Source organism: Pestalotiopsis fici, assembly GCF_000516985.1.
Source record: "Pestalotiopsis fici W106-1 unplaced genomic scaffold PFICI_Scf_7, whole genome shotgun sequence".
Classification (NCBI taxonomy): domain Eukaryota; kingdom Fungi; phylum Ascomycota; class Sordariomycetes; order Amphisphaeriales; family Sporocadaceae; genus Pestalotiopsis; species Pestalotiopsis fici.
The window spans coordinates 1,037,197-1,060,231 of NW_006917097.1; the positions used below are offsets into that span (position 1 = coordinate 1,037,197).

General features: G+C 50.2%; 8 protein-coding genes across 8 annotated transcripts; 3 read left to right on the forward strand and 5 right to left on the reverse strand.

Moving 5' to 3' along the window:
- Positions 1-557: 557 nt before the first annotated feature.
- On the forward strand, positions 558-2,146 carry PFICI_09953 (uncharacterized protein; the record flags this gene model as incomplete). The annotated part of the gene is made up of 2 exons (XM_007838534.1): positions 558-737; positions 806-2,146. The coding sequence occupies 2 exons, from the start codon at positions 558-560 to the stop codon at positions 2,144-2,146; spliced, it is 1,521 nt and encodes a 506-aa protein (XP_007836725.1).
- A 464-nt stretch (positions 2,147-2,610) lies between these two features.
- On the reverse strand, positions 2,611-6,076 carry PFICI_09954 (uncharacterized protein; the record flags this gene model as incomplete). Its single annotated transcript, XM_007838535.1, has 3 exons — positions 2,611-5,298; positions 5,365-5,678; positions 5,725-6,076. The coding sequence occupies 3 exons, from the start codon at positions 6,074-6,076 to the stop codon at positions 2,611-2,613; spliced, it is 3,354 nt and encodes a 1,117-aa protein (XP_007836726.1).
- A 1,764-nt stretch (positions 6,077-7,840) lies between these two features.
- On the reverse strand, positions 7,841-10,924 carry PFICI_09955 (uncharacterized protein; the record flags this gene model as incomplete). Its single annotated transcript, XM_007838536.1, has 1 exon — positions 7,841-10,924. The coding sequence occupies one exon, from the start codon at positions 10,922-10,924 to the stop codon at positions 7,841-7,843; it is 3,084 nt and encodes a 1,027-aa protein (XP_007836727.1).
- A 1,512-nt stretch (positions 10,925-12,436) lies between these two features.
- PFICI_09956 (uncharacterized protein) lies at positions 12,437-14,219 on the reverse strand (the record flags this gene model as incomplete). The annotated part of the gene is made up of 2 exons (XM_007838537.1): positions 12,437-14,103; positions 14,159-14,219. 2 exons carry the CDS (start codon positions 14,217-14,219, stop codon positions 12,437-12,439), a joined length of 1,728 nt encoding a protein of 575 aa, XP_007836728.1.
- A 476-nt stretch (positions 14,220-14,695) lies between these two features.
- Positions 14,696-15,743, forward strand: PFICI_09957 (uncharacterized protein; the record flags this gene model as incomplete). Its single annotated transcript, XM_007838538.1, has 4 exons — positions 14,696-14,758; positions 14,812-14,941; positions 15,000-15,119; positions 15,172-15,743. The coding sequence occupies 4 exons, from the start codon at positions 14,696-14,698 to the stop codon at positions 15,741-15,743; spliced, it is 885 nt and encodes a 294-aa protein (XP_007836729.1).
- A 395-nt stretch (positions 15,744-16,138) lies between these two features.
- PFICI_09958 (uncharacterized protein) lies at positions 16,139-17,146 on the reverse strand (the record flags this gene model as incomplete). The annotated part of the gene is made up of 3 exons (XM_007838539.1): positions 16,139-16,224; positions 16,280-17,042; positions 17,096-17,146. 3 exons carry the CDS (start codon positions 17,144-17,146, stop codon positions 16,139-16,141), a joined length of 900 nt encoding a protein of 299 aa, XP_007836730.1.
- A 1,642-nt stretch (positions 17,147-18,788) lies between these two features.
- PFICI_09959 (Endopolygalacturonase 1) lies at positions 18,789-19,991 on the forward strand (the record flags this gene model as incomplete). The annotated part of the gene is made up of 3 exons (XM_007838540.1): positions 18,789-19,004; positions 19,057-19,331; positions 19,385-19,991. 3 exons carry the CDS (start codon positions 18,789-18,791, stop codon positions 19,989-19,991), a joined length of 1,098 nt encoding a protein of 365 aa, XP_007836731.1.
- Positions 19,992-20,603: 612 nt separating this feature from the next.
- On the reverse strand, positions 20,604-21,787 carry PFICI_09960 (uncharacterized protein; the record flags this gene model as incomplete). The annotated part of the gene is made up of 3 exons (XM_007838541.1): positions 20,604-21,183; positions 21,234-21,519; positions 21,586-21,787. 3 exons carry the CDS (start codon positions 21,785-21,787, stop codon positions 20,604-20,606), a joined length of 1,068 nt encoding a protein of 355 aa, XP_007836732.1.
- Between the last annotated feature and the right edge of the window lie 1,248 nt (positions 21,788-23,035).

The following is a 23,035-nucleotide window of genomic DNA, read 5'->3' on the forward strand; positions in this document are numbered from 1 at the left end:
CAAAAGACAGCTCGAACCCAGCAAAGCATCAACTCTGAGCCTTTGCAAATCCCGAATGATCCGTCTTTACTCGAGGAACAAATACATTATCCGGCTGCTGGTGACACTTGACAAAATTGACATGTAAATCTACTCACCTATATAAAGTATATCACGTTTGTGTAACAAGGCGTAATCCTATAAGCTCAGAGCCAATAAATTCGGGGTCTTCTCTAGGGAGGAGTAGAGACAATTCTCGAGTCACGCACATGAACTGCCGCCTGCCATCTCACCAGCTATGGCGGGGCACTTACAGCTAAGCAATGACGCCCCGGGCTTTGACTCACCCGCTATATTTAGTGGAGTCTATAACCGATATGGGATGCTGCTGCCCCTCGGTGGATGCTCCCGACAAGCCAGTAGCGGATCCTTGCTTATCGCGTCGCACTTGTACCAGGACTCCACCTAAAAGTTTATCGCAACCAAAACTTGATCAAACTTCTAGGAACGAATCAATACCTTTGAAATTGATACACTTGCAATCCCAGACAGCGCTCCGTGACGCCCACGGTACAAAAATGGTGAAACGAAAGAGAGATGAGCCTCGGCTAGAGGTCAATCTACAAAAATGGGAAAAGGATCTCGTCCGGGGCTTGAAGCTGGCAAAGGGTTTTGAAAGGCAGAGGTACGCGAAACGACAGCGAGAGGCCGATGCCGACAAGTCTGCGCGTCTGGAAAAGGAGATTGCCGTTCTCAAGGTACCGAAAAGTCACAAATGGTCATCATTATACGGGCTGGAAAACTAATTGTGATTATGCCGCTTCAGAGCATTGATCTACACCAAGTGGCACACCAGCACCTTTGCTCTTCGCTCTTGAAGATCAAGGGCGTCGCAGAATCGCCGAGGCTCCCCGAGACAATCAAGCTACTACCGAAACCAACCCTGACCGAGGACGAGAAGACCGCCCTACACAATGTCACCAGCGCCCTGTGCAACCGCAAGCAGGTCAAGGACATCATTGACGAGGCCGTCGTGGGTACCTGCATGGCGCTGAGGGTTCCCATGCCCGAGAAAAAGGGCAAGGGCAAGGGAAAGAAGAATGGCAACGCCAGGGAAGATCAGGAAGACCAGGCAGACGACGTACAAAAGAAACCTGCCAGCAAAGAGGAAAAGCCTGTCAAGTCTTCCAAGCAGGTGTCAAAGGACGAGGACGTCGAGGACTCGAACGAGTCTTGGGAAGGCTTTGGATCCGATGCCGAAGCCAACAATGTCGATGCCGACAGCGACGCCGAAGAAAAGGCCTTTTCCCGTTTTGATGATATGCTGGGCGGCTCGAGCGATGACGACGGTGGCCGCAGCGACGATGAAGACGACGAGGATAGCCGGGCAAGATCTATAAGAGGGCCGTCGGACTACTTTTCTGGTTCCTCGGCTGAAGAGGACTCGGAGGCTGATGATCTTGAAGATGAAGAGAGCGAGGATGAAGCTGAAGGCTCGGATAGCAGCAGTGCAATCTCGCCGCCACCGAAAAAGGTCAAGTCGAAAGCCACAAAGCCTACGCCAATGACCTCTGGAAACTCGCAGTTTCTGCCTTCATTAATGGGCGGCTACATTTCGGGCTCCGACTCCGAGGCTTCGGACCTTGATATTGCGCCACCCACCAAGAAGAACCGGCGCGGTCAGCGCGCGAGACAGGCAATCTGGGAGAAAAAGTTCAAAAAGGAGGCCAATCACGTCAAGAAGCAAGCCGAAATGAATAGCAGGGACCAGGGCTGGGACATGAAAAAGGGCGCCGTGGGTGAGGATTCGGGACCCTGGAAAAAGGGAATCAGCAATCCTTTTGAAAAGAAATCTGCTCCCGAGGGCGTTCACCCCGATCGACAGGCCAATTTCAATGCCAAGAGTGAGCAACCAGAGCGAAGGGCACCTCCCAAACCCCAGCAAGACCGTGGATTCCAAGGTAGCCGAGCAGACCGACCCGCTGGCAACTTTAGAGAACGGGCTCCAAGCAACTTTCAAAGGGATCAGCCGCAAAGACCGGCCCCCAAGCCCAAACCAAAGAAGGACGACGATGGGCCACTACACGCCAGTTGGCAGGCTGCCAAGCAAGCAAAAGAAGCTGCTCAAAACGTCAAATTCGAAGGAAAAAAGATTACTTTCGACTAGATATCAAATTAGCTCAAGACTTGGAATATCAAGCATTGTCCAAGACCCTCAGATACCTCGGATCAACTTTCAGTCACTCTTCTCTATTACGGTATGGCTGCTTCAATTAAAGTGAATTTATTTACAGTAGCATGGAACGTCTATCAGAAGAACCCCCAGGCAACCCGAGGCAAAATGTACATTCCCAACCGAAATCCCAGCAAGTCCCCCAACTATCAACTAACCTCGATTGCTGTCGTCATGGTCAATTGGTGGTTGAAACTCTTTGTCGAGTCTGTTGTAAAAGCTGTACACGTCCCAGATGATGAAGGGAAAACGCAACGCGAATTGAGGTATATATAAGAGGCAAAGCAAAAGCAATAATCGTTGGATACAAAGCTTTACACCAGCTTGGCCGCAACAAAAGCCACTTGCTGATTGATGCCGTGGTAGAGGTAAAGGCCTGGTCGAGCTCACGGCAAAGTCTAAGGAGAAGGAGACATGATGAAGCCAGTAGCCCTTCCTTTACGACGCTGCTGGAGGCGTCGCGTCGGCGAACCGACTCGTCTTTTCTTTTCATTGTGACCCTCATCATCATTGCCATCTTCCTCGATACCATGCTTGGGGGATTGTGACTGAGTGGAGCTCGTCGGACCTGAAATCGTCTCGTTGATCTTACTGTTCGAGGGCTTGTCATTGCTGGGGGTCTCCTCACTATTGGAGGGCTTGTCAGTGCTTGGAGCCTCAGTGCTTGGAGCCTCATTGCTCGGAACCTCTTTATTATTCGGAGGCTTCTCATTGCTTTGGGTCTCTTCATTCGGCGTCTCCTTACTGCTAGAGGACTTTTCATTGCCCGAAGCGTCCCCACTTCTCGGGGTCTCCTCATTGCTGGGGGTCTCTTTATTGTTTAGAGACTTTTCACTGTTCGAGCGTTCCTCATTGTTCGTGGGCTTCTCATTGCTGGGACCCTCATTGTTCTGACGTATGACTGGCTCGGAACGTGGGTTGCCTCGGTGATCCTGGTCGTAAATGATGTTCTTGGGAGGGGTGGCGAGCTTGGTAATGATATTTGCCGGGTTTCGTGTAGAATTGGATCCAGCTTCGTCATCCTCTTCATCATCGCTGCCAGTCAAGTCAATGGCATTTTGCTTGTCCCTCCCATTGTTCAACTCTTGCTTCACGGAAGGCATCCTGAACATGCTGGGTGCATAGGCAGTGGTCTTTGTTCTGGAAGACGTGGCGCTTTGAGTGTCACTCACCAGCTCACCATCCTCTTCATCACTGTCAATAGTGAGATCAATGACCTCTTGAGCCTCAACTTTGACGGTCTCGTCTAGGTCGGCAGGGACAAAGAGGCTGTCATCATTGTCCGCTGAATCGTCCGAGTCCTTTTCAGTCTGATCGACCTGCATTTGAGAGTCTCTACTTGCAAAGTCGCTCGGAGCTGTAGTGAGAGAACTGCCCAATGGAACAGAATCACTAAATATGGAAGCGTCGTCAGATCCCGAATCGTCGGAATCTCCGTCGTCGGAATCGCCATCGTCAGAGGGGCCGGCTCCTGGTCCCGGACGATAGCCAGGCTCATCTGGGAATATAAATCCACGGAGAATGAATAGATCATCAGAGTCATTGTCAAGACCAACCGGTGGCAAAGGCACATTTTCCGAACCACGACTCGAATTTGTTCCAGAGCCAAGACTTGACTTATTTTGATAGCCAACATCGTCAGGAAATATCATGTCGTCAATGAGATCGAGGGCATTGTGGCCTTGGGACTCTGCATCACTTTGCAGATGGATAGGATCATCCATATTCATGCTTGATGCATCATCAGATGGGCTCGACGTGACATCAGATGGGCTCGAGTCTGAGCCGCCATCCGAGCTATCGTGGCCAGACGGAAGAAGGTCAGTTTCATAGAACCTGGCAACCATGGCCTTGTCTTCAAATCCCGGAATGTATGTCTCTAGCCCTCTTGGATTTGCAAGGCTGTGGAGATCTGTTTCCAACTGGTGTCGCGGGTCCTTGGGCAAAGTGACTACCTTGTTCACGTCGTCAAGGAATGTCAAGTCGCGAATGAGCTGTCGACTAATGTCGTGCTCATAAACACGGACCCATTGTAGGCCACGGAGGGCATAGACATAGTCCATGCCGTGCGTTGTTCTCAGGCTGCGATTTCCACGCCAGTTTGCTTGGATGGCAGTGCGCTTGAGGAGCGAACTCGGAGGAGCCAAATTGTTGATTCGATCTCTACGAAAGTCATGCAAGCGAGAGCTGGTATCATATTCGTCGCCAGGAGCTCGAAACCCTTCATCATCGTCGTCGTCTACCTCCTCCTGGTTTCCATTACTTGGCTGCTTGGGCTTCTTGGGAAACTCATAGGCTCGGCGAACCCGTCTTTCTTTGAACTCTTCGATGAAGATGGTCACTGTTTGCAGCCTTGACATGCGAGGCAGGTAGTTCAGAGGCAAGGTACGCTGGTTGATGCGGGTTTTATGAGCAGCCATGACGCTTCCCTGCCAGTGCAGCTCAACATGAGCCACACGCTGAGTTCGTTGGTTACCGATCCCTTTAAAGAAGCGTCCAAACTCTCCGAGGGAGCTAAAGGCAAATGTATTCAAGCCGTAAAAGGCATGGATTCCAAGGTAAAGCCATCGCTTGCAAACCAACAAAGGCTGCAGCACATGATCTGGTCTGAGGCTGTTGTTGATGGACCAGGGCACATTGCCGTACGTGAAACGATGAGGGAGATTGCTGGTGCCCGAGCACGGGTATGGGAACTGGCCAGCAACAGGCGGTTGTCGCTTGTCCAGTCGTGACAAGCAGTGGATGATACCAGGCTTTACAAAGAGATCCTCCATGATATGCTGCTGGACCTCGACAGGCAGTCGATTAAACGGAAACCCTTCAATTTCTGCATCGTTGACTTCGGCAGTGGTCTCTATGTCTTCAGACTCATCAATCTCCATATGGACTTGGTAACCGTCCTCATCGGGAAACAGTAAATTGTTGATGTCTATTGCATCGTGCGCTTCCGGAACGTCAGCCCAGTGAAGGTTTGGATGAACGTTCTTTGGGTCCAAAGACATGTTTGATTGGCGACAGCAGGCGCGAAAGACTTCTTCCCACTCTCTTCTTCCTTGGAGGTATGCTCGCATGAGCTCAATCCAGGGCTGTAGAAATGAAAGGTGTCAGCATTGATTTGATTGCATCATGTAGTATTGCCAAGCTGTACTCACTGTTTCTTGTACGCGGTTACCCCTGAGTCTCTGTATCTGGTCTCTCAACTGTCTAACCTGCGTCTTCTTCTTTCTAAGTTGCCTCCTCTTGACTTCCATTGCGGCCGAATGAGCGTCATCACGTAGTTGGATTTGATCTTGATGAACATTGGCTTGGTTCACGATCAATGCGTTGAGCGTCGCTACTCTCTTATTCGACGCCAATCTGAATTTTTCAGCCAATCGTGGCTTGGAGTAGATGTGCACATCGAAATCATCATCCGGATTGAGAATACACGTGTCTGTGTCTGAAAGTTCTTCTTCCTCTTCTTCATCTAAATTGGGTTAGAAATCATGCTGCTGAGTTAATGAGGGAGAAACACTTGCCGGAAATGAAGCCGCATTGTGAAAGGGGCAATTCATAGTTTGAATCGTCGTCTTCTTCATCCGCTGAATCCTCGGCATTGTCCTTTGGTGAATCGTCTGGTCCGAGTGCGTCACCATCGGATGCTTGATCCCTGGGACCAGGACTCTGAGCAGCAGCATCTGTGGCAGGAGGTAGCTCTGGTCCATTGACGACACCAGAAGATGAGTCTGGTGCGATTCCATCATCCTCTCCATCTGGAGGTGAAGCGGCTGGTACGTCTTGGTTCTCCAGCGAGCCGGATTCATCGTCCATGTTGGGCGATGGATCTTGTTCATCCCGTATGGGCGGATCCCCATTTGAAGACATGTTGTGTGGTAGTTGCCCAAGACTGGAAGAACGTTGGATGAAAGGGCAAGAACGAGAAAAGAGTTGGAATGAAAAGTCACAAGGTCTGGGCAGTAGCCAGGATTCAGGGAGTGATGCCCAGTTCTTGTGATGACGAGAGATGGATACCAAAGTGAAAGAGTGGTAAGTCAACGTTGAGGGTCGTCGATTGGAGTGTGACGGGTGGAAGAGGTGGAAGGGAATAGGCAAGAGTCAAGACTTGTAAGGGAAAGAAGAGGGACTATCTGCCTGGCAGGTACGAGTATTGGAGGAGAGAGTGTAGTGTATCTTGGAAGGGAAGCACTGCGGTAACTGTATGTATCGTTCAATGGAAAGAGGCTCGTACGGTAGGAGAGGGATTAGGGTGTTGGAAGAGTCAGGAGTCGATTTCCAGATTCATCTTTCGTGACAGAAAGCAAGTACGGGTTGAAAGTCCAGTCACCTCTTGAAAAGTGATTCCGGGTAGGCGTTCTGCTGGTTTTGGGAATGTGGAAAAGGGTATAGACGTCTGAAGGTGCTGCCTTGTACATGCCAAGGGCTCTTTTCTGACCTGAAAATACCAGACGGGAAAGGGAACTTGGAAAGAGTGGTTTCAATGGTTAAAGAGGGAACCAAAGGTTGCAAAGGTTGAAGTGGATGGACCAGCGTTGCTCAGTCTATCAACTAGAAGGTTTTGTAGTTGATACCAATCAAGAAATAGCAGTTTGGAAGGTGCTTGACTTGACTATAAATAGGAAAGAACAGCAAGATGCCTCTTTTCAAGAATTCCAAAGCCGCGGCCATGAGATGGGAAAGTGACAAAAAGATACTGGCCGATCTCAAGAACCGAAAACGGGAAACAGACAGCGTTAGAGAGTGGCTGGAATGAAGGCACAGCCAAGTCAGATGAAGAATTGGAAAGTGCTTGAAGAAAAAAAAAACTTGGATTGGGAAAAGAGTAAAAGAGTCTTTAATGGTAGCCAAGATTTCTGGGATTTTGTCAGGCAAGCACTCACTTGTTACAGTATATTCCAAGTTCACAAAAGGCAAGAGCACATTCATCCTGTCCCAAACCCTCATTAGACGACGTCAATTCGTTACCAGTAGTAGCCATTCCGGACAAGACAGGACTAGGCAGGATCATCGAGACGAAAGATTTCACGAGACCGTGAAAGGTGGTGCTCAAATTTACCGACTCTCATCACCAAGTATGAGTTCATCCAAGTCTTTGAGTAGAGACAACCAGAACCGGCAGGTATTCACCTCGTTTCATTCAACTTGGCTACCTCATGAAGGATCTCGCCGGCCGTATGTTGCCATTTCCTGCCATGGGCAATGATGCCGATATCGTCTTTGTCATGGCGTGGAAAGAATGCTCATTAGGCGTAAACGTGTCTCGCACAACTATGAGCACAAAGACAAGTCTCAGGCAAGATCCAACACCAAAGTTTGCAAACTCTTTACATGTTTGTCATTTCGTACGTATACATTAGGCCATGTCGGGTTCATTACTCTGAAGCTCTGGCATCTAACCATGATACATTTCGCCCGAGTCATCTACATTATATCCACTAGAGTACCTGTCCTTGAAAATGGTTGGCCTGTAACAATGTACATGGTTGTTTACAAATGTGCTACTAAAAGACCAAGCGTACGAGGCTTTGACTGGCACCTTAACAATATCGGTCCATTCCGTTATTGAACCCAGGATCCCGCTGTTTAGCGATATCAAGCTGTCAACGCTGCCCAAGTGATACATGTCCCAGATTATTCAGTCAGGGCTTCTATCGACTTTATGGCAAGCTTTGCAATCCTGTCCAGTTCAAAAGATACATCCGTGACGCGCATCTTTTGGTCATCATCCACTTCCCCAGCGGCATCCATGGACAGTATACTCTGCCTAATACCCTTCTTGGTTGTCTTTAAAATACCTAACGCAAGCTCGAGTACGGCCTTTGGCTGATGCGACTGGGCAATGAGAGATTGCAAATCTGACAAGACCGAGCTCGAGGGTCGGCTCGAGGCTGAGAGCCGACTTGAAATGGAGTCTTCGCGTTTCGAACGTAGCGCTTCACGAACTTCATCAATCTGTCGTTGCAAAGTAACCAGTTGGTCGTCGCGGAATGAGAATGGTGCATTGTGCTGTGGCGAAATGGGTGTAGCGAGCTGATCAGCTCGAGCCACCGACGGGATCTTGTTGATCTGTGCTTGGAAATCATCGAGCCGTTTCTTGACAATGGCCTTGGTCATTTCCAGGCCGTGGTCCATATACTGTCGAACTTGACACAACTGCATGTCTACGGAATTCATGTCCGTCGACGAAGTCTCGGGTAACGTCTCCTTCATCTCCTCGACGGCAGCTTCGAGTTTCTGTACACGATCGACCGAGATATTTTCGCGCAAGTGTTCCTCTAGTGCACCAATTGCAGACCTGAGCTCATTGAGCTGAGCCTGAATAGTGTCTTGACCACTTTCCGACCCAACCTTTTCCTCGATTGATCCCAAGCGCTTGGAAAAGACTTGCAACTTTGACTGATTGTCCGAGGCTGGCAAAGACTCTTGCGATACATTGGCAGGGATATTATTTCTTTCGCGGTCAAGTTTCTCGACTTCGATTGCCAGGTTTAAGACGTCTTGCTGAGTACGGTACAAAAGATCGGTTTGCTCAGTGATGCTCCTTTGTGCAAGGCCCAATTCATGAGAAAGATCATCGACACGCTTTTTGAGCGCGGCCGTGGACTTTTTCGAGTGCTTGTTACGAAACTCTTCAAACTCTGTTCGAAGCTTTCTCACAGAATCTGGTCCAGGTGTTTGATTGGTATCCTGGCTCTGCAATTTCTTCAATGCCGATTCAAATTCTTCAGTCCTTTTCGTGACATCGGTTCTGAGCTCTGCATGACGTTCCTCGAGGTTTTGCGTCAGATCGTTTGCCGTCTTGTGTTGAACCTGCCAAGCTGTAATTTGAGCCTTTACTCGGCCTTCAAGGCTGTGCAGGTGAGTCTTGAGCTCGTTGAATTGCCTTGGGTCCGGTATCTCATTCATTCGAACATTGAGACTCATAATATCTGCATGCATTTCGATGATTTGTTCAGTCTGGCCCGAGGCTTTAATGGCCGACACGCCTGCTTCCAGGTCCGAGAGCTTTGCCTTGGTCGTCCTGGAGTCATTAGCAAGCTCATTGGCTAGGAGATCCGTCCTCTTCTCCCATATCTCAACTTGGCTGGACGTGCGCTTGTTGTTGCTTTCCAGAGTTTGAACCAGTAAATTCATGTTGGCCACCCTTTGCTGCTCCGACTGTTCCAGCTGAGTAGTGAGACTTTGCACCCGGGTTTCCAGTTTCTGAATCCGTGTTTGCGATTCCGAGGTGAGGTTCTTTGTGAATTGTTCTTGCCACGCTCGCATGGAAGCCTCCATTTCTTCCAGATGGCTTTGTCTCGTTTCTAGGCTAATGATTAGTTCCCGGATAGCAAGCGTAGACTCGTCGCCGCTGTCGTGGATGGAGGAGCCCTTTTGAGCAAGGGTCTTGGCAGACTTGTCCACGGCTGTACTTGACGCTGACTTGAATGGTTCATGCGTAGCTGCAACTCCAGACTCTTCTATTTTGGATGATGTGGTCTTTGTAGGATCCGACACTGCTGGGGGCTCTCCTTTCAAGAGGTCCCGTTCATCAGACGGTTGCTGGCCTGCAAACTCTTTGAACTTTTCATCGCTCTCCCGGGCTGGTTCGTGTACGGCCGTCGTTTCGCCTGCCTGCTCGGCATCTCGGGCTGTCGGTCCTGGTTCTGTAGCAACGCGTTTGCGCGGGACGTTGGCTTCATGGACTGTTTCGCTCAAACTACGCTTTCTACTCTCTTGCCCCTGTCCTTTTGCTTGTACTGGTGGGTTGGACGTGGTTCCAGATGCGCTCGTGCCGCCTGAATGTTTATTGGTACCCTGGTTGTTCACAGAGGTAGTTGTGAATTCCTGGGACCCTGAACCAGCACTGTACTTGTCACCCGGCCATGAGGGCCGAGAAGGTTTGCTAGGCAAGTCGACCCGAGTACTGAACTCGGGCTGACTACTCTCGATCCGCCTTTCGGGGCTCTGTACTCGAGGCTTTTGTGGAAGAGAATGAGTAGTGCTGCTGAGCGACGTCGTCTCGGTCTTTCTTTGAGACGGACTAGGAGATCTGCTCCGTCGTATTTTCGCATCATGGTGTCTGTTTCCAGGACTCTGGCCCTCAGACGGCGGAGCACTTATCCGAGAAGCCAAAGACTGGGCAGGGGCATATCGGCGGAGTTCTGGGGCGCAATCCCCGGATGCGAATTGTTTTTCCAAAATACCCAAGTCGTAACTGACCTGTTGCAGTCTTGTTTCCCATTTGTACATGTATTCCTCCCAGTTGCGAGTTGATATGAAACCGCGAAAGCCGGTATATTCTCGTTCACCGTGATCAATATGTTCATTTACTTTATCGGCCAATTTTTCTAGACGTGTGGTGGGCCGGACAGCTAAACCGCGGTTCCTCAGGTACGACCTCCGGCCGCGCAGGTAGGCGAGAACAATGTCTCTGAGGTGTTGCTCAGTCGTCTTTTGATCATAGCCCAGAGTAGCTCGAATGCGGGTCCAAAAATTCTCCCCATTCCAGAATTCCAGAAAATGACCAACAGCTTCGAAAATGATGCGTATATTGGTTCGAAAGCGGAGCTGGGCCAATGGTCTCATTGGAATGTTTGGTGGCAGAAACGTGCCTTGGGTGAGAACAGCACAGTAAAGACGATTAGACGTCATTGGGCACCTGTCAAAGGCAAACCCTTCTAGGAGCCAGGTATCTGCGCCGCCATATGCTCCTTTTGGGTTGTATGGAGACATTTTGTTTATCTGAAGAAGCCAGCGACAGATGTGATGCGACTGGACGATGAATAGACCTGGATGAGATGAAACCACGTTGAATCGACACTCGGAATGCTGCCAGGCCAGTCGATGCAGGTATCTGCTTGAAAGAATGGCCTCGAAAAGACCTTCTTTCAAGGAGCAGACCAAATTGTATCGCAGTGATATCACTCCTGGCCTCCCACCATGTCGTACCCCGGGTTCAAGACTCGATAGCGAGTACAGAGTAAGCGACGTTTGAGCGCTGCAGCTAGCTCATGTCCCTCGTGCATGCAACGCGCAATTCTGCGAGATTATCGCTCCGTCTAGAGAATCAGACCCGGGTCGAATCATTCCAAACCGATGCAGACATGGCAAACGAGGTGAAGCTTCGTATCTCGACGGCGAGAAAGGAGTCAAGTAGGGGACCAAGGGGACTTTTACCAAAATGAAAAGAAAACTCGTTGTTGGTTTCGTAATTAATTTAGTGCTGCGCGGGTCGAGCTAGAGGCTAAAGCGCTTGCTTTTTAGCGGTGTGGGTGGAGATGGCACTTGGGCTTGGAGTAGCTGAGTCCATTACCATTGGATCAGGACTACTTTGCTCGCGAGCCACTGCATTCTGCAACGCGATGCTGCCATGGTTAGCGCCCGTGTACCTTGTGGATGGATGCATGGAAACGGTTACTGTGTGTCCCTGTTTGAATATGGTGAAGGCGTCAAACGGCCACCAAGTGTTTTCTGGCCAAAGGGCAAGACTCTTTTGTTTGTCATTCAAAAACAGATTACAAGCGTCCGACCTCTAGAATTTCCATGCGTCATTTCGTACAAACACTAAAATCCAATAAGCAGCGGGGGTTGCGACAATATCACCACTATACAAGACTCATCGGATATGCTGGTCAAGATATTCATTTGCTGGGAATAAAGTTGTCTTGTGGGCCTGTCCACCATTTGTTGTCATATTTCACACGTCACCCACGTGTATTTTCTTCAATAATCTCGTATACAGGGCACAAGTGAAAGAGAGACGTCGCCAAGAGTCTGGAGTGTTATCAGATATCAAAAAGCAAAAAACTAACAACGGATTTGATCTGCAGCAAGCCCCGCCTGGCTTTGCTGGCAATGGTGGGGAAATCATCTCCATCAGCTACGCCCAGTGTCCACAAGCTGATCGGTTTCATGCAGACAATTTTGGCATTATACGCTCAAGGACATGTAGGTATCGTGTTGCTAGGCAGGACGATATGTTGATTTCTTGGTGAATTTGATGCGTCATTCTTTGGAATGGATAGTTTACGGCTTACTCCAACATGGATAAGCACCAAGCTTCTCGAAGAAAGCGGAATGGTCGAGGTTGAAAGGAGGATAGGCGCAGAATCAAGCCAACCGCTAAACTCTGATTATGAACCTAGTAACCAAGTATTATATCAAATACCTAGAGGCAACGCTTGGATACATTGGATCGGGATAGCTGCCACAAGGTTCGAGATTCCGCCGTCTACCGAGAATGCTCTAATTTCTAAACAAACGCAAACCTTCCTCTTCGGCATCAATGGCTTCGTCCATTTCTTCATCCTCGACATCCTCGCTGAGAACCATTTTTTGACCAAACAGTGTACCAAAGAAGCGATCTATCGCTTGTTGCTCCCAGACTCTTCGGTCTTCAGGCGCCATGAAGTTTTGCATCTTTTCGTGTACATTGAACCGCATCTTTCTTCCTTTGCTCGCTTTGGTGTCGACGTGCTTTTTGTTCTTGGCCTCCTTGACAGCAGCGTAGCGAATAGTTGCTGCTTGGCCTCCGGCGCCCGAGGTATCGGCAGTGCGTTGATCGACCAGCTCCTTGAGTAAAAGCTGGTAAAAGTCGGCATCATCATAGATTTCTGCGTCCTCATTGACCTTTTGTGAAACCTGAACGGGTGCACACGACCGAGGGATTCTTGTTCGCTTGACAAGTCTCTCTGGGTCTTGCAGTTGATTTTCCAAGAGCATTGTCAGCGGCTCATCAACCTTGACAAACTTGCTTCCCTTGCTGATGCCAGAATTGATTGCCTGTGTTGCCTTGACCTTTTTGGACCAATTTTCCAAAACGGCTTTCCTCCGAGCCACGGCTGGACGCTCCAGGTCAAGCATGGACTTCCAAATATCCTCGCTAGACGTGTCTGCTTCCAGATCCCGTTTCCTCTTTTGTCCCGCCTTTTCCTGCATGCCCATTCGGTAATCGCCAATGGTGTTGAGAAGTTTCATGGCGGCAGCTTCTGCCGCTTCGTATGGTTCAGACTGTGACTCGGTATCATCCAAGGTGCTGAGCGAGTTGACTGCTACCAAGGCCTTTTGCAACCGGATGCGAATGTTGAGCGTGGCATCAAATGCCTTTCTCTGCTGCTGCACGGCCTTTCCCTTGGCCACGTCTTTTTGTATCGAAGTCGCAAACGCGCTGGCTACTGATTGGGTTCCGGAAGCCATCAAGGACTGAATTTCACCTCGCTTGCCCTTTTTGGCCGGCTTCTTTTCTTTGGCATCGCTGTCGTCGGCATCATCACTTTCGCTTTCGCCTTGTTCGTCATCGTCCTCGGATGCCTCCTCATCTACCAAGTCGGAATCGTCGCCATCGTCAATAAAGCCTTCAAGGTCGGAACCATCATCTTCGTCGTCTTCCTCTTCGCTGTCTTCTTCGGCGCTCTCGCCGTCGTCAGCAGATTCGCCCTCTTGATCCTCTGATTCTTCGGCCTCTTCGTCCATGAAGTCGGCAGCAGTGGGTCGCTTGGCCTTTTTGCCCTTGACGGATTGTCGGGGTTTGGAGCTGCCGCGGAATGTGAAGCCTTCGAATCTCTCCTCGTCGCTTTCGCCGAGGGCATCGTCACTATCAATCTCGGCGTCTTCACCCTCATGTTCAAGCTGGTCCCTCTCCAGGTCGGCCTCGTCCGGGTCATCGAAATCTTCCTGAGCGCTCTCAAAGTCGTCGGATTCAGACTCTTCCTCCTCGCCGTCCGAGACTTGGTCCAGCGCATCGCGGCTCACACGGGTGCCGCTATACTTTGGGCCGAGGGATACGGCATCTTTGCGCCTGAGCTTGGATCTCCCGACTGCGACATAGTGCTCGGTGCCTGCATTCTCGTCGACGCTTAGGTCGCTGTCGCTCTCGCCATCCTCGATACGGGGTTCAGCTTCGGGGTCGTAATCTACAATTGGCAGCAAGTCAGTAACAACGTAACTCAGACCCTGCGCTATATTTACCTTGGGCGGGCTTTTCTTCCCAGTCGGCAAATTGCTTTGCTCTTCCTTTTGCTTTTGGCATTTTGAATCGACTTGGTTGCGCAATGTTGGTACAAGAGACTGAAAATCCAATCAAGAGTCTCGAGCGGGAGACAATTGCCAGGGCCCCACGTCGAAAGCGATCAAGAAAATTTTAGCGGTGACAAGTGGCAGAAATCCAGCGTAGCTCTTTCCGGTAGCATTGAGGTAGGCGCTGGGAGACTGAAGCTAGGCCTGATTGAGGTCGAAATAAGCTCTGCAACGACGTTCCCAGCGCTAGGAGCCGCTAGGCGGCGGTTGTCGAGCAATGATCGATGAACTCGCCGCATTGCAGTCACGAAATGGTTCATGCACTTTTGCAGCTCCATGGATTTCTCTTTTCATTTGATACAAAAAAGCTATTCCGGATTAAATCTGCTTTGAATTGAAACATTAATGTGCCTTGTATATTTCTCCACCTTTTGTACCATTGCGTAGCTATTCATCACAATCAAAGCGGCACACGGTAGCTCCGTCGCCATGAAGCCATCCACGGCTCAATTCTTCCGTACCCTCCGAGCTCTGCAACATGAGAATCCTCTAGTAAGTTCCGTATAAACATGATCTTCACGCACATGGAACTGAATGTTTGAAAGGGGCTGCCCAGAACTGGGTCAATCCCACGTATGCAACGAGGTCTGCCGGAACGACGCAAGATCAAGGATGTTGCAAAAGTTATTGCCGTATCTTCAGCCAAAGGAGGAGTAGGCAAAAGTACAGTCGCCGGTATGAAATCCTGTTTCGTCTTTATAAAAGTTAAACTCTTGTACTGATTCAACTACAGCAAATTTGTCTCTTGCCTTTGCACGGCAAGGTCACCGCACTGGTATATTAGACACGGATATATTCGGGCCATCTATTCCAACATTGTTTAACCTTTCTGGAGAACCACGGTTATCATCCAGTAAGCTTTTTAAATATCATCGTATACTCTGGAGATACTAATCAAAACATAGATAATCAACTAGTTCCCATGTCCAACTATGGCGTCAAAACCATGTCCATGGGCTACCTGGTGGGCGAAGACGCACCCGTCGTGTGGCGCGGACTCATGGTGATGAAGGCTTTACAGCAGCTCCTCCACGAAGTGGAATGGGGTGGTCTGGATGTCTTGGTACTCGACTTGCCGCCTGGAACTGGCGATACGCAACTCTCCATTACCCAACAGATTGTGCTCGACGGCTCAGTTATTGTGACTACACCACATACGCTGGCGGTAAAAGATGCAGTAAAGGGTATCAACATGTTTAAAAAGGTCAATGTGCCTATTCTGGGACTGGTTCAGAATATGAGCATCTTTAATTGTCCCTGCTGCAATCACGAGACGGCGGTATTTGGGACGGGTGACAAGGTCAAGACTGTTTGTCAAGAGTATGGTATAGACGTTCTTGGTGACATTCCTCTACACCCCAATATTGGCGACCATGGCGAACAGGGAAAGCCCACTGTGGTGTCGGAACCGGATAGCCCAAGAGGCCAGGCATTTGCAGCTATTGCTCAAGACATAGGTAGAAGGATTGGTCTATGAGATTGTCTGGTCATGTACAATATTCATGTATTATGAGCTGCATGTCTCGAGCGGATAAATTTTGTCAAGGGCACAATGGAAAATGGACTGTATTGTGCCAGCATTTAGGACTTGCTTAGCAGAGAGACAGTCAAAGAGACCCTCTAATTGTTCTACATAATACCGGCCGTCTCACATGTAGTACACCACCTGGCTGCTAGGAGCTTGGCGAGTTGAAAGAAGCATCTTGCTCAGTGACCAAGTTAGCATCCGCAAAGGAAAATAAAAGTAAAAGGGAAGGGATCAAAGCCTAAACTCCCCTGTACCACCAATACCATGTTCCCATTGTCTGTTATGTTTTCATGGCCGCTGCTGCCTCGGCATCGAATGAGGCTACCTAGGGCAGCATTAGTGCTCTAGTCCAAATCTTCGTTTGCTTGATAAATGTGACGACTCCTGGCCACGTCTTTCCGCATGGCTTGGCCAGAACCAGTGAAGCCCACTGCAAACATGTCAGTAAACGCCAAACGACTGATGGATATGACATGAGAACGCACCTCGGCCATTGACACCTTCTGGTGTACGGAACATGCTGTCCTTTTTGGCCTTGGCTCCGGTTTTGCCAAACTTGGGTTTGGAGTTGAACTCTTGCCACTTGCTCTTTCCGGCTTCAAGCTCTCGAGTGGCTCTAATCTTCTTGGCCTTTGGTTTTTCGTCGAGCGCCGGCTTTAGTGCTGCCTCCTTGTTCTTGGCGACGAGCTCGGGATCAATGCTTGCGGCAGAAGAAATGACACCCGGAATCGGAGCGGCAGCTGCGGCAGGGGGCGGCGGTGGTTGCGAGGGCGTTGCGACTGGCGTACTGCTTCCGGTGGGGGTGCCATCTGCCTTTCTCTTTTGCGCCATGGGGCGAATGTCCTTGGATCGCAGCTGTTCTGTATTGTCGTAGCTCTTGAACTTGACAATGTAGATGGGCGCAGTCGAGGAGCCTGTAATCGATGTGATCCTTGCCGGATAAAAGGACTTGTCGCCCGAAACCCACTTTGCCATGACATTATCATTCACCTTGTAGTTGATGGGAGCAGTCTCGTCCTTGTCTTCGGGCGGAGGGGCAGCCTTTTTGAATGCGGGATGATTCTCGCGCGACCATTTCGGAGGCTCTGCGGGCGGCGATGGTGCCTTGTGCTTTGGCTGCGATTGCGCAGGCTTGAGTTCAGCAAGAGTCTCGTTTAGCAGGGCGAGCGCATCGTCTAACTCTGATTTCAAAGCCAAGAGCTCTGCATTGTTGGGGTCATCTCGGAGGCCAGCGTCGACTACTTCGAGCTACAACATGTGTGAGTAAGTGACTCTCGTGACTGTCTGGACTTGGTACCGACCTGCTCGCGATATTGCTTGATATCTTCTTCAATGCTTGCGACATCAGCCATCGTGGGCGCTTTGTGGGTAGAATATGTTTGTGGGTCCAAAGTAGGAAAGTCTGGCGCTTGGTTCGACAACTGCGCACAAGTCTGTACAGGATCAATGTATTCAACTCGGCGTTCTCTTGTTGGTACTGGTGATTGTACTTGGACTGCGCGCAGTTGGTGGCGCTCGATAAGCAGTCAAGTTCAAGCAGAGCGCACGGTCCCTACGCCAACGTACCCCGGAATCAAGTTGGAGCATATCCTGTTAAGTGCATACAGCTTGCATGCATATGTGAATCAATTTTACTCTGCATTCTGGAAACCTCAACTACCGGCAGAATTATTACTCACCTGCAGGATACTACATTGCAGACGGAGAAATTTGACTTGGCTCCATCTCTGTAAGATTCAACATGCAGTAGCACATTTCTCAGCAGCATCTGTGATTACGGCCGCAGACTAGACATGTTCCGTATCCTCGATTCGTCTCTACGGACCGACCACCCGCAGACTGCCGCAGACTGCAACGCCTTTGATTCCAGCTGACTGTGACCAGCTGAAACCTTGAAGTAACGACTTTTGAAATTTCATCAAGGAATCTCCGGGCATTCTGCGTGGACTAGATGACAGAAAAGTGCGCAGATTCAATGACCGTCAATCCAGAGAATATTTGTAGAATCATGCGGTCATCCATGTCTACTCTCATGAAAAGCCATCTTTGCGAAAGGGGTCACCGCTTGCTTGTATATGCGACAATGACTAGGTAGACATATCTGCTGCTTCATTGCATGAGGTGATTAGAGACCGATATCCTCTGCCATAACGCACGTGGCAGAAAATGGAGCCTCTCGGCAAGTATTTACCGGCAATGCTTGATTTTACAACTGTTCTGATTGAATGGCACTCACTCAGGGGGCAGAGTCAATCTCGGCAATCTAGACATTCTGGGCAATACGAAGAATCAGAGAGAAAAGCCCAGCTGAAAGACCCAGGAGGCTCTATTCGAAACAGCGGTTCCCAAACCACATGAGCAGAAGCTTATTTCTCGGTTACAACGTTCCACAATGGCGGGAAACTGCACGACCTGAAATCCATGGGAGAAATGACCGTTAGGGGTTGCGAATACCCACTTGCGATGGATTCAGTATGGCGTCGTCCGATGCTCTGGGGTCCAGGCTTGGCCGATTCCACAAATCAGAAATAAGCTTTTCTGAAAGAATGGCCAAGCATCCCAGCTGTCGCTCGGCAGGCCCCGAGTCTGTTGGTCAAGAGACTGGATTCGAACCCATGCAAGCAACTCTAGACGACATGAACAAGTAAGGGCCGATGGATACAATACAGCTCCATTGCATTTCGCATGGGTAAACTCGAACTAGAACACTGCTTCAACCCTTACCACTCTCAATTGATTAAGTGAGCCCCGTGATGGAGATTGCACACTGCCGTTCAAGCCGCTGGTCCACGATGCCTCGAGTCTGCACGAGAGAATCGACTATAAGAGATGGTAGCCCAGAGGCACAAGTTGTTATGATTTTCTTGCCTCATCCGCACGCACATTGACAGCTCTGTGGGCTATTCGTTCTTTTCTATCTATTCATCCTTAATTGCTGGCCAACGCCGACTACTCTCTTTAACATTTTCAACTATACATTCATTACACGCAAAAATGATTGCTCCTGCTTCCACCCTCACGGCCGCCTTTGGCCTCCTCGCACTTACAGCTCAGGCAGCTCCTGTTCTCGAGGAGCGTGCTAGCTGCACCTTTACCGATGCTGCCAGCGCCATCAAGGGCAAGACCAGCTGCACCAGCATTATCCTCAAGGATATTACCGTTCCTGCTGGTACAACTCTGGACATGACTGGTCTCAAGACTGGAACCACTGTATGTCTTGGGGGAATTCCTTCTGGCCATGACGACTATTGACACATGATAGGTCACCTTTCAAGGTACTACTTCTTTTGGCTACAAGGAGTGGGAAGGTCCTTTGGTCTCCTTTTCTGGAAGCTCCATTACTATCCAGGGTGCCTCTGGCCACGTTATTGATGGAAACGGTGCCAAGTGGTGGGACGGCAAGGGAAGCAACGGTGGAAAGACCAAGCCCAAGTTCTTTTACGCCCACTCTCTCAAGAACTCTTGGATCAAGGGCTTGAGCGTCAAGAACACTCCTGTTCAGGCTTTCAGCATCAACAGCGCCACCAACCTCGGCATGTAAGTTTCATCATCTTGTTCCAACCAACGAGCATCCAACTCACAACTCCTAGTTACGATGTCCACCTGGACAACTCTGCCGGTGATGCTGGTGGTGGCCACAACACTGATGCCTTTGATGTTGGATCTTCCACTGGCATCTACATTTCTGGTGCCGTCGTCAAGAACCAGGATGACTGCCTTGCCATCAACTCTGGCACCAACATTACCTTTACCGGCGGCTCCTGCAGCGGTGGCCACGGTCTGTCTATTGGCTCCGTCGGTGGCCGCTCCGATAACACCGTCAAGACTGTCCGCATCGAGAACAGCTCCATCTCCAACAGCGACAATGGCGTTCGCATCAAGACCGTCTACGGCGCCACTGGATCCGTCTCGGACATTGTCTACTCGGGCATCACCCTGTCCAACATTGCCAAGTACGGTATCGTCATTGAGCAGGATTACGAGAACGGCAGCCCTACCGGTACCCCTACTGCCGGCGTCCCCATTACCGACCTCACCGTCAGCAAGGTCACTGGTTCCGTGGCATCTTCGGCTACCGATGTCTACATTCTGTGTGCCAAGGGTGCTTGCTCTGACTGGACCTGGTCCGGCAACAAGATTACTGGAGGCAAGACCTCTTCCAAGTGCTCCAACGTTCCCAGCTCTGCTTCTTGCTAAGTCCGGGGCGTGGCTGCTAGGACTATTGCTCTTTTTAATGAGCTTGTCCTGGAAATATAATCAACCTCTTATTCCTGTACATAGTTTTTCGATACTACTTTCTACAAGTTATTCTTATTGTTAGACTTGAATATAAGCCACATGGTGCTGCGCTCTTTGGACAAATTCTTGATGTGTTGCAAAGATAGCGTGACTTGGTCTTACAATTTCGTAACTAATACCGAAAACGGTTGCCAATGAAACACTCTGGCTTATGCCAGCAGCTGAGGACTCTTGTAGCGGGTTATTCAATTCCTGGTTTATGCCACGTCCATGATTTTACAAATCGCTCGATATACAGCTTCGGGATGGAATATAATAGCTGCACCAGTCTACTTGGGCATCAATTCAGGACAGTGCTACGACTTGTATCAAACATCATCAGTCACGTAGATGGAGTGAATTATCATCATACTCGTGCATATATTCAATATACAATGTTGGCTATAGATTGTTAAGTACAAACTTGATTCAAACCCCCGAGGTAGGAGTGATGAATTAAAAAGATTGACCAGGTGACATGGACACGAATGTCCAATCACGAGTCCCAAATGGTTTATAGCGAGCAGAAATTTAACCGCTGCAGCCACCAAGACGGACGGAGCCGGCGTACATCTCGTACGTGTCGGCATTGGCAGCAGCCTGAGCAGCGGACAGCTTCTTGGCGGCAGTGGGGCCGTAGGCGTAGTCGTCGGTGCCGTACAAGTGGGTGGCCTCGTGGAGGATGGAACCGGCACGGTCGTAGTCAAAGTCGGTGCAGTCGGGGGAGAGCTCGTCAAAGCCCCAGAAGCCGTTGCTGGGGCAGGGGACAATGACCTTTGCGCTGGGGATGGTGTAGAGCAGGGCCGAGCCGTCGGCGCAGTCGCCGTACGTGTCCTTGCAGGAAATAGTGGGCGAGGTGGTCTGGATGCCCACGACGTCCTGGTAAATGGTCTGGACCTTGGTCAGGACCGACGTCGACTTGAACCAGGTGGTGTAGTAGTCGGCGCTCTGGCCGGCGGCGGTCTTGGCGGCCGACGACATGGAGACGGCGTCGGAGACGCTGGTCACGAGTGCGCTCTGCTGGGCCGAGGTGCAGCCGCTGTAGCTGACAGAGCGGCCCTTGATGCGAGAGTTGGACTTTTCAACCTTGAGGTCACGGGTGACGAGCGAGCTAGAGCATGTCAGTGGAAATACTCCAAGATGCCTGTCAGATACACTTACATGGCGGCCGTGGTCTGGTCAACGGTAAAGTCGACGGGGTCCGAGGTGACATTCTCGCAAAACTCGGTCTCGGCAATAGTCTTGGGAGCAGTGCTGCCAGTGACGTAGTGGAAACCCTGGATGGCTTGGGCCTTGGCCTTGGCGACACCCTCGAGGTTGTAGGTCTTGGCAGTGTTGACGGTAGCACTGACAGTCTCGCCAGCCTGGATGGTCTGGAACATGGAGGGGGCCATGTCGGTACGCTTGTAGTTGACAAAGAGACCCTCAAAGGGGAGGTCATTGCCATCTAGTGATTGGCGTTAGTGATTATGCCGGTAGTTGTGCACAAAGACAGGGTTATTTCTGGGCATACCTTCATCAGCGACCAAAATGTCCATGGTGTTGTGCTCGCTCAGGACAGTGTTGCCCTTGAAGACGGTCACGGCCTCGGCGCCATTGTTGGTAACGGCAACGTTGAGGGTGTGGTCAGTCGAGCCAGTAATCTCGACAGACAGAGGGCAAGCAGCCATGGCTGCGCCAGCGAGGGCGGCGACGGGCAGAACCTTGGAAAGCATGTTTGCGACTCGAGAGACTATGACCAGTGACTCCAAGAGTTGTCCATCAAGGTGTTCAAAGAATGGATGAAACACGGGGACTATAAGTACTGATGAGTGTCGACCTTGATCATGGCGGATGGGGCCGCGAGCCGCCGGCAGAAGCAATAACAAGAGACCTGGTCATCGTGGTCCAATTCCATTTGCCTCATTGTTCAAATCCCGCCTGGCCAAGCGAGGGTTTGCGTATCCCTCGGCCATGTTGGTCATGTCGGGTCCTGCGATAAGAAGGCAAGATATGCGAAATCCATCGAGCCAAGAATGCCAAGGCCTCTGGGCGATATATATGTAGTATCAATGAAGCGCTGCCCCCTATGGCGGCAAATCACTTGTTCCCTAATAAAGTAGTTCATTTGATTGTAGATGCCGTGGCTACGCCGCTTTAGGCAGGTTTGTAATGCGTCCAAGACGGGTGAAACCCAGGGTACCAATCGTACCTGTTTGTGTGGGGTATATCCTGGCTATAGCTTGGCACGTGCTTGGTGAAGCTTGTCCAGCCTAAGCACACCTTGGCAGTTGCTTGGTGTCTTGGTGACATTGAGGCCGTGGGGCGACGGTTGAACGTTTCATTCTTGTGAACCATTGCAAAGAGGTACTCGTATCGAGTGGGTGAAGATGGCGGATCCTCCATGGCCAGCGAGCGAGATGGAGGCGAGGCAAGTCGGGTGATTGCCAGCGGTATACGCCGGCTATATAGCACCAAGACCCTGCATGCCCATCGGACGAATGACATGATGTAAAAATATCATATTTAGTGACATGCTCTTTGGATTGAGCAGCGATCTGCAGAGTAGATCTAAAGATGCACCACCTCGCGAGTGATGGACATTCAAGATGACCATGATTGGATAAAGATCTTGTCAGTTTGTTTGTCGCTTCCACGACCTGCAGTGCTGGAATGCGTTTAGGAATTACTGTCTTGCTGCTAAGCGGCGTCTTGCGGAATACGTACATAGCCAGTGACTCCAACGCTGGTTGGAGGATCAATTCAGCAAAGATTCTACAGCGTCTAAAAGTCGTTTATTCGAGTCGAAAAAGCAATGCCCTTGACGCAATGGAACATGATCGGATCACGGCATCTTTTGACTGCCCATTGTTTGCTGTAGAGGTCTTGAATGTATGGATTGGACAAACCAGTCGGGCAGTGGGCCTCTTGACATGGAATGAATGCATACGATAATCAAGACAACGATCAACAATCTATTCAGG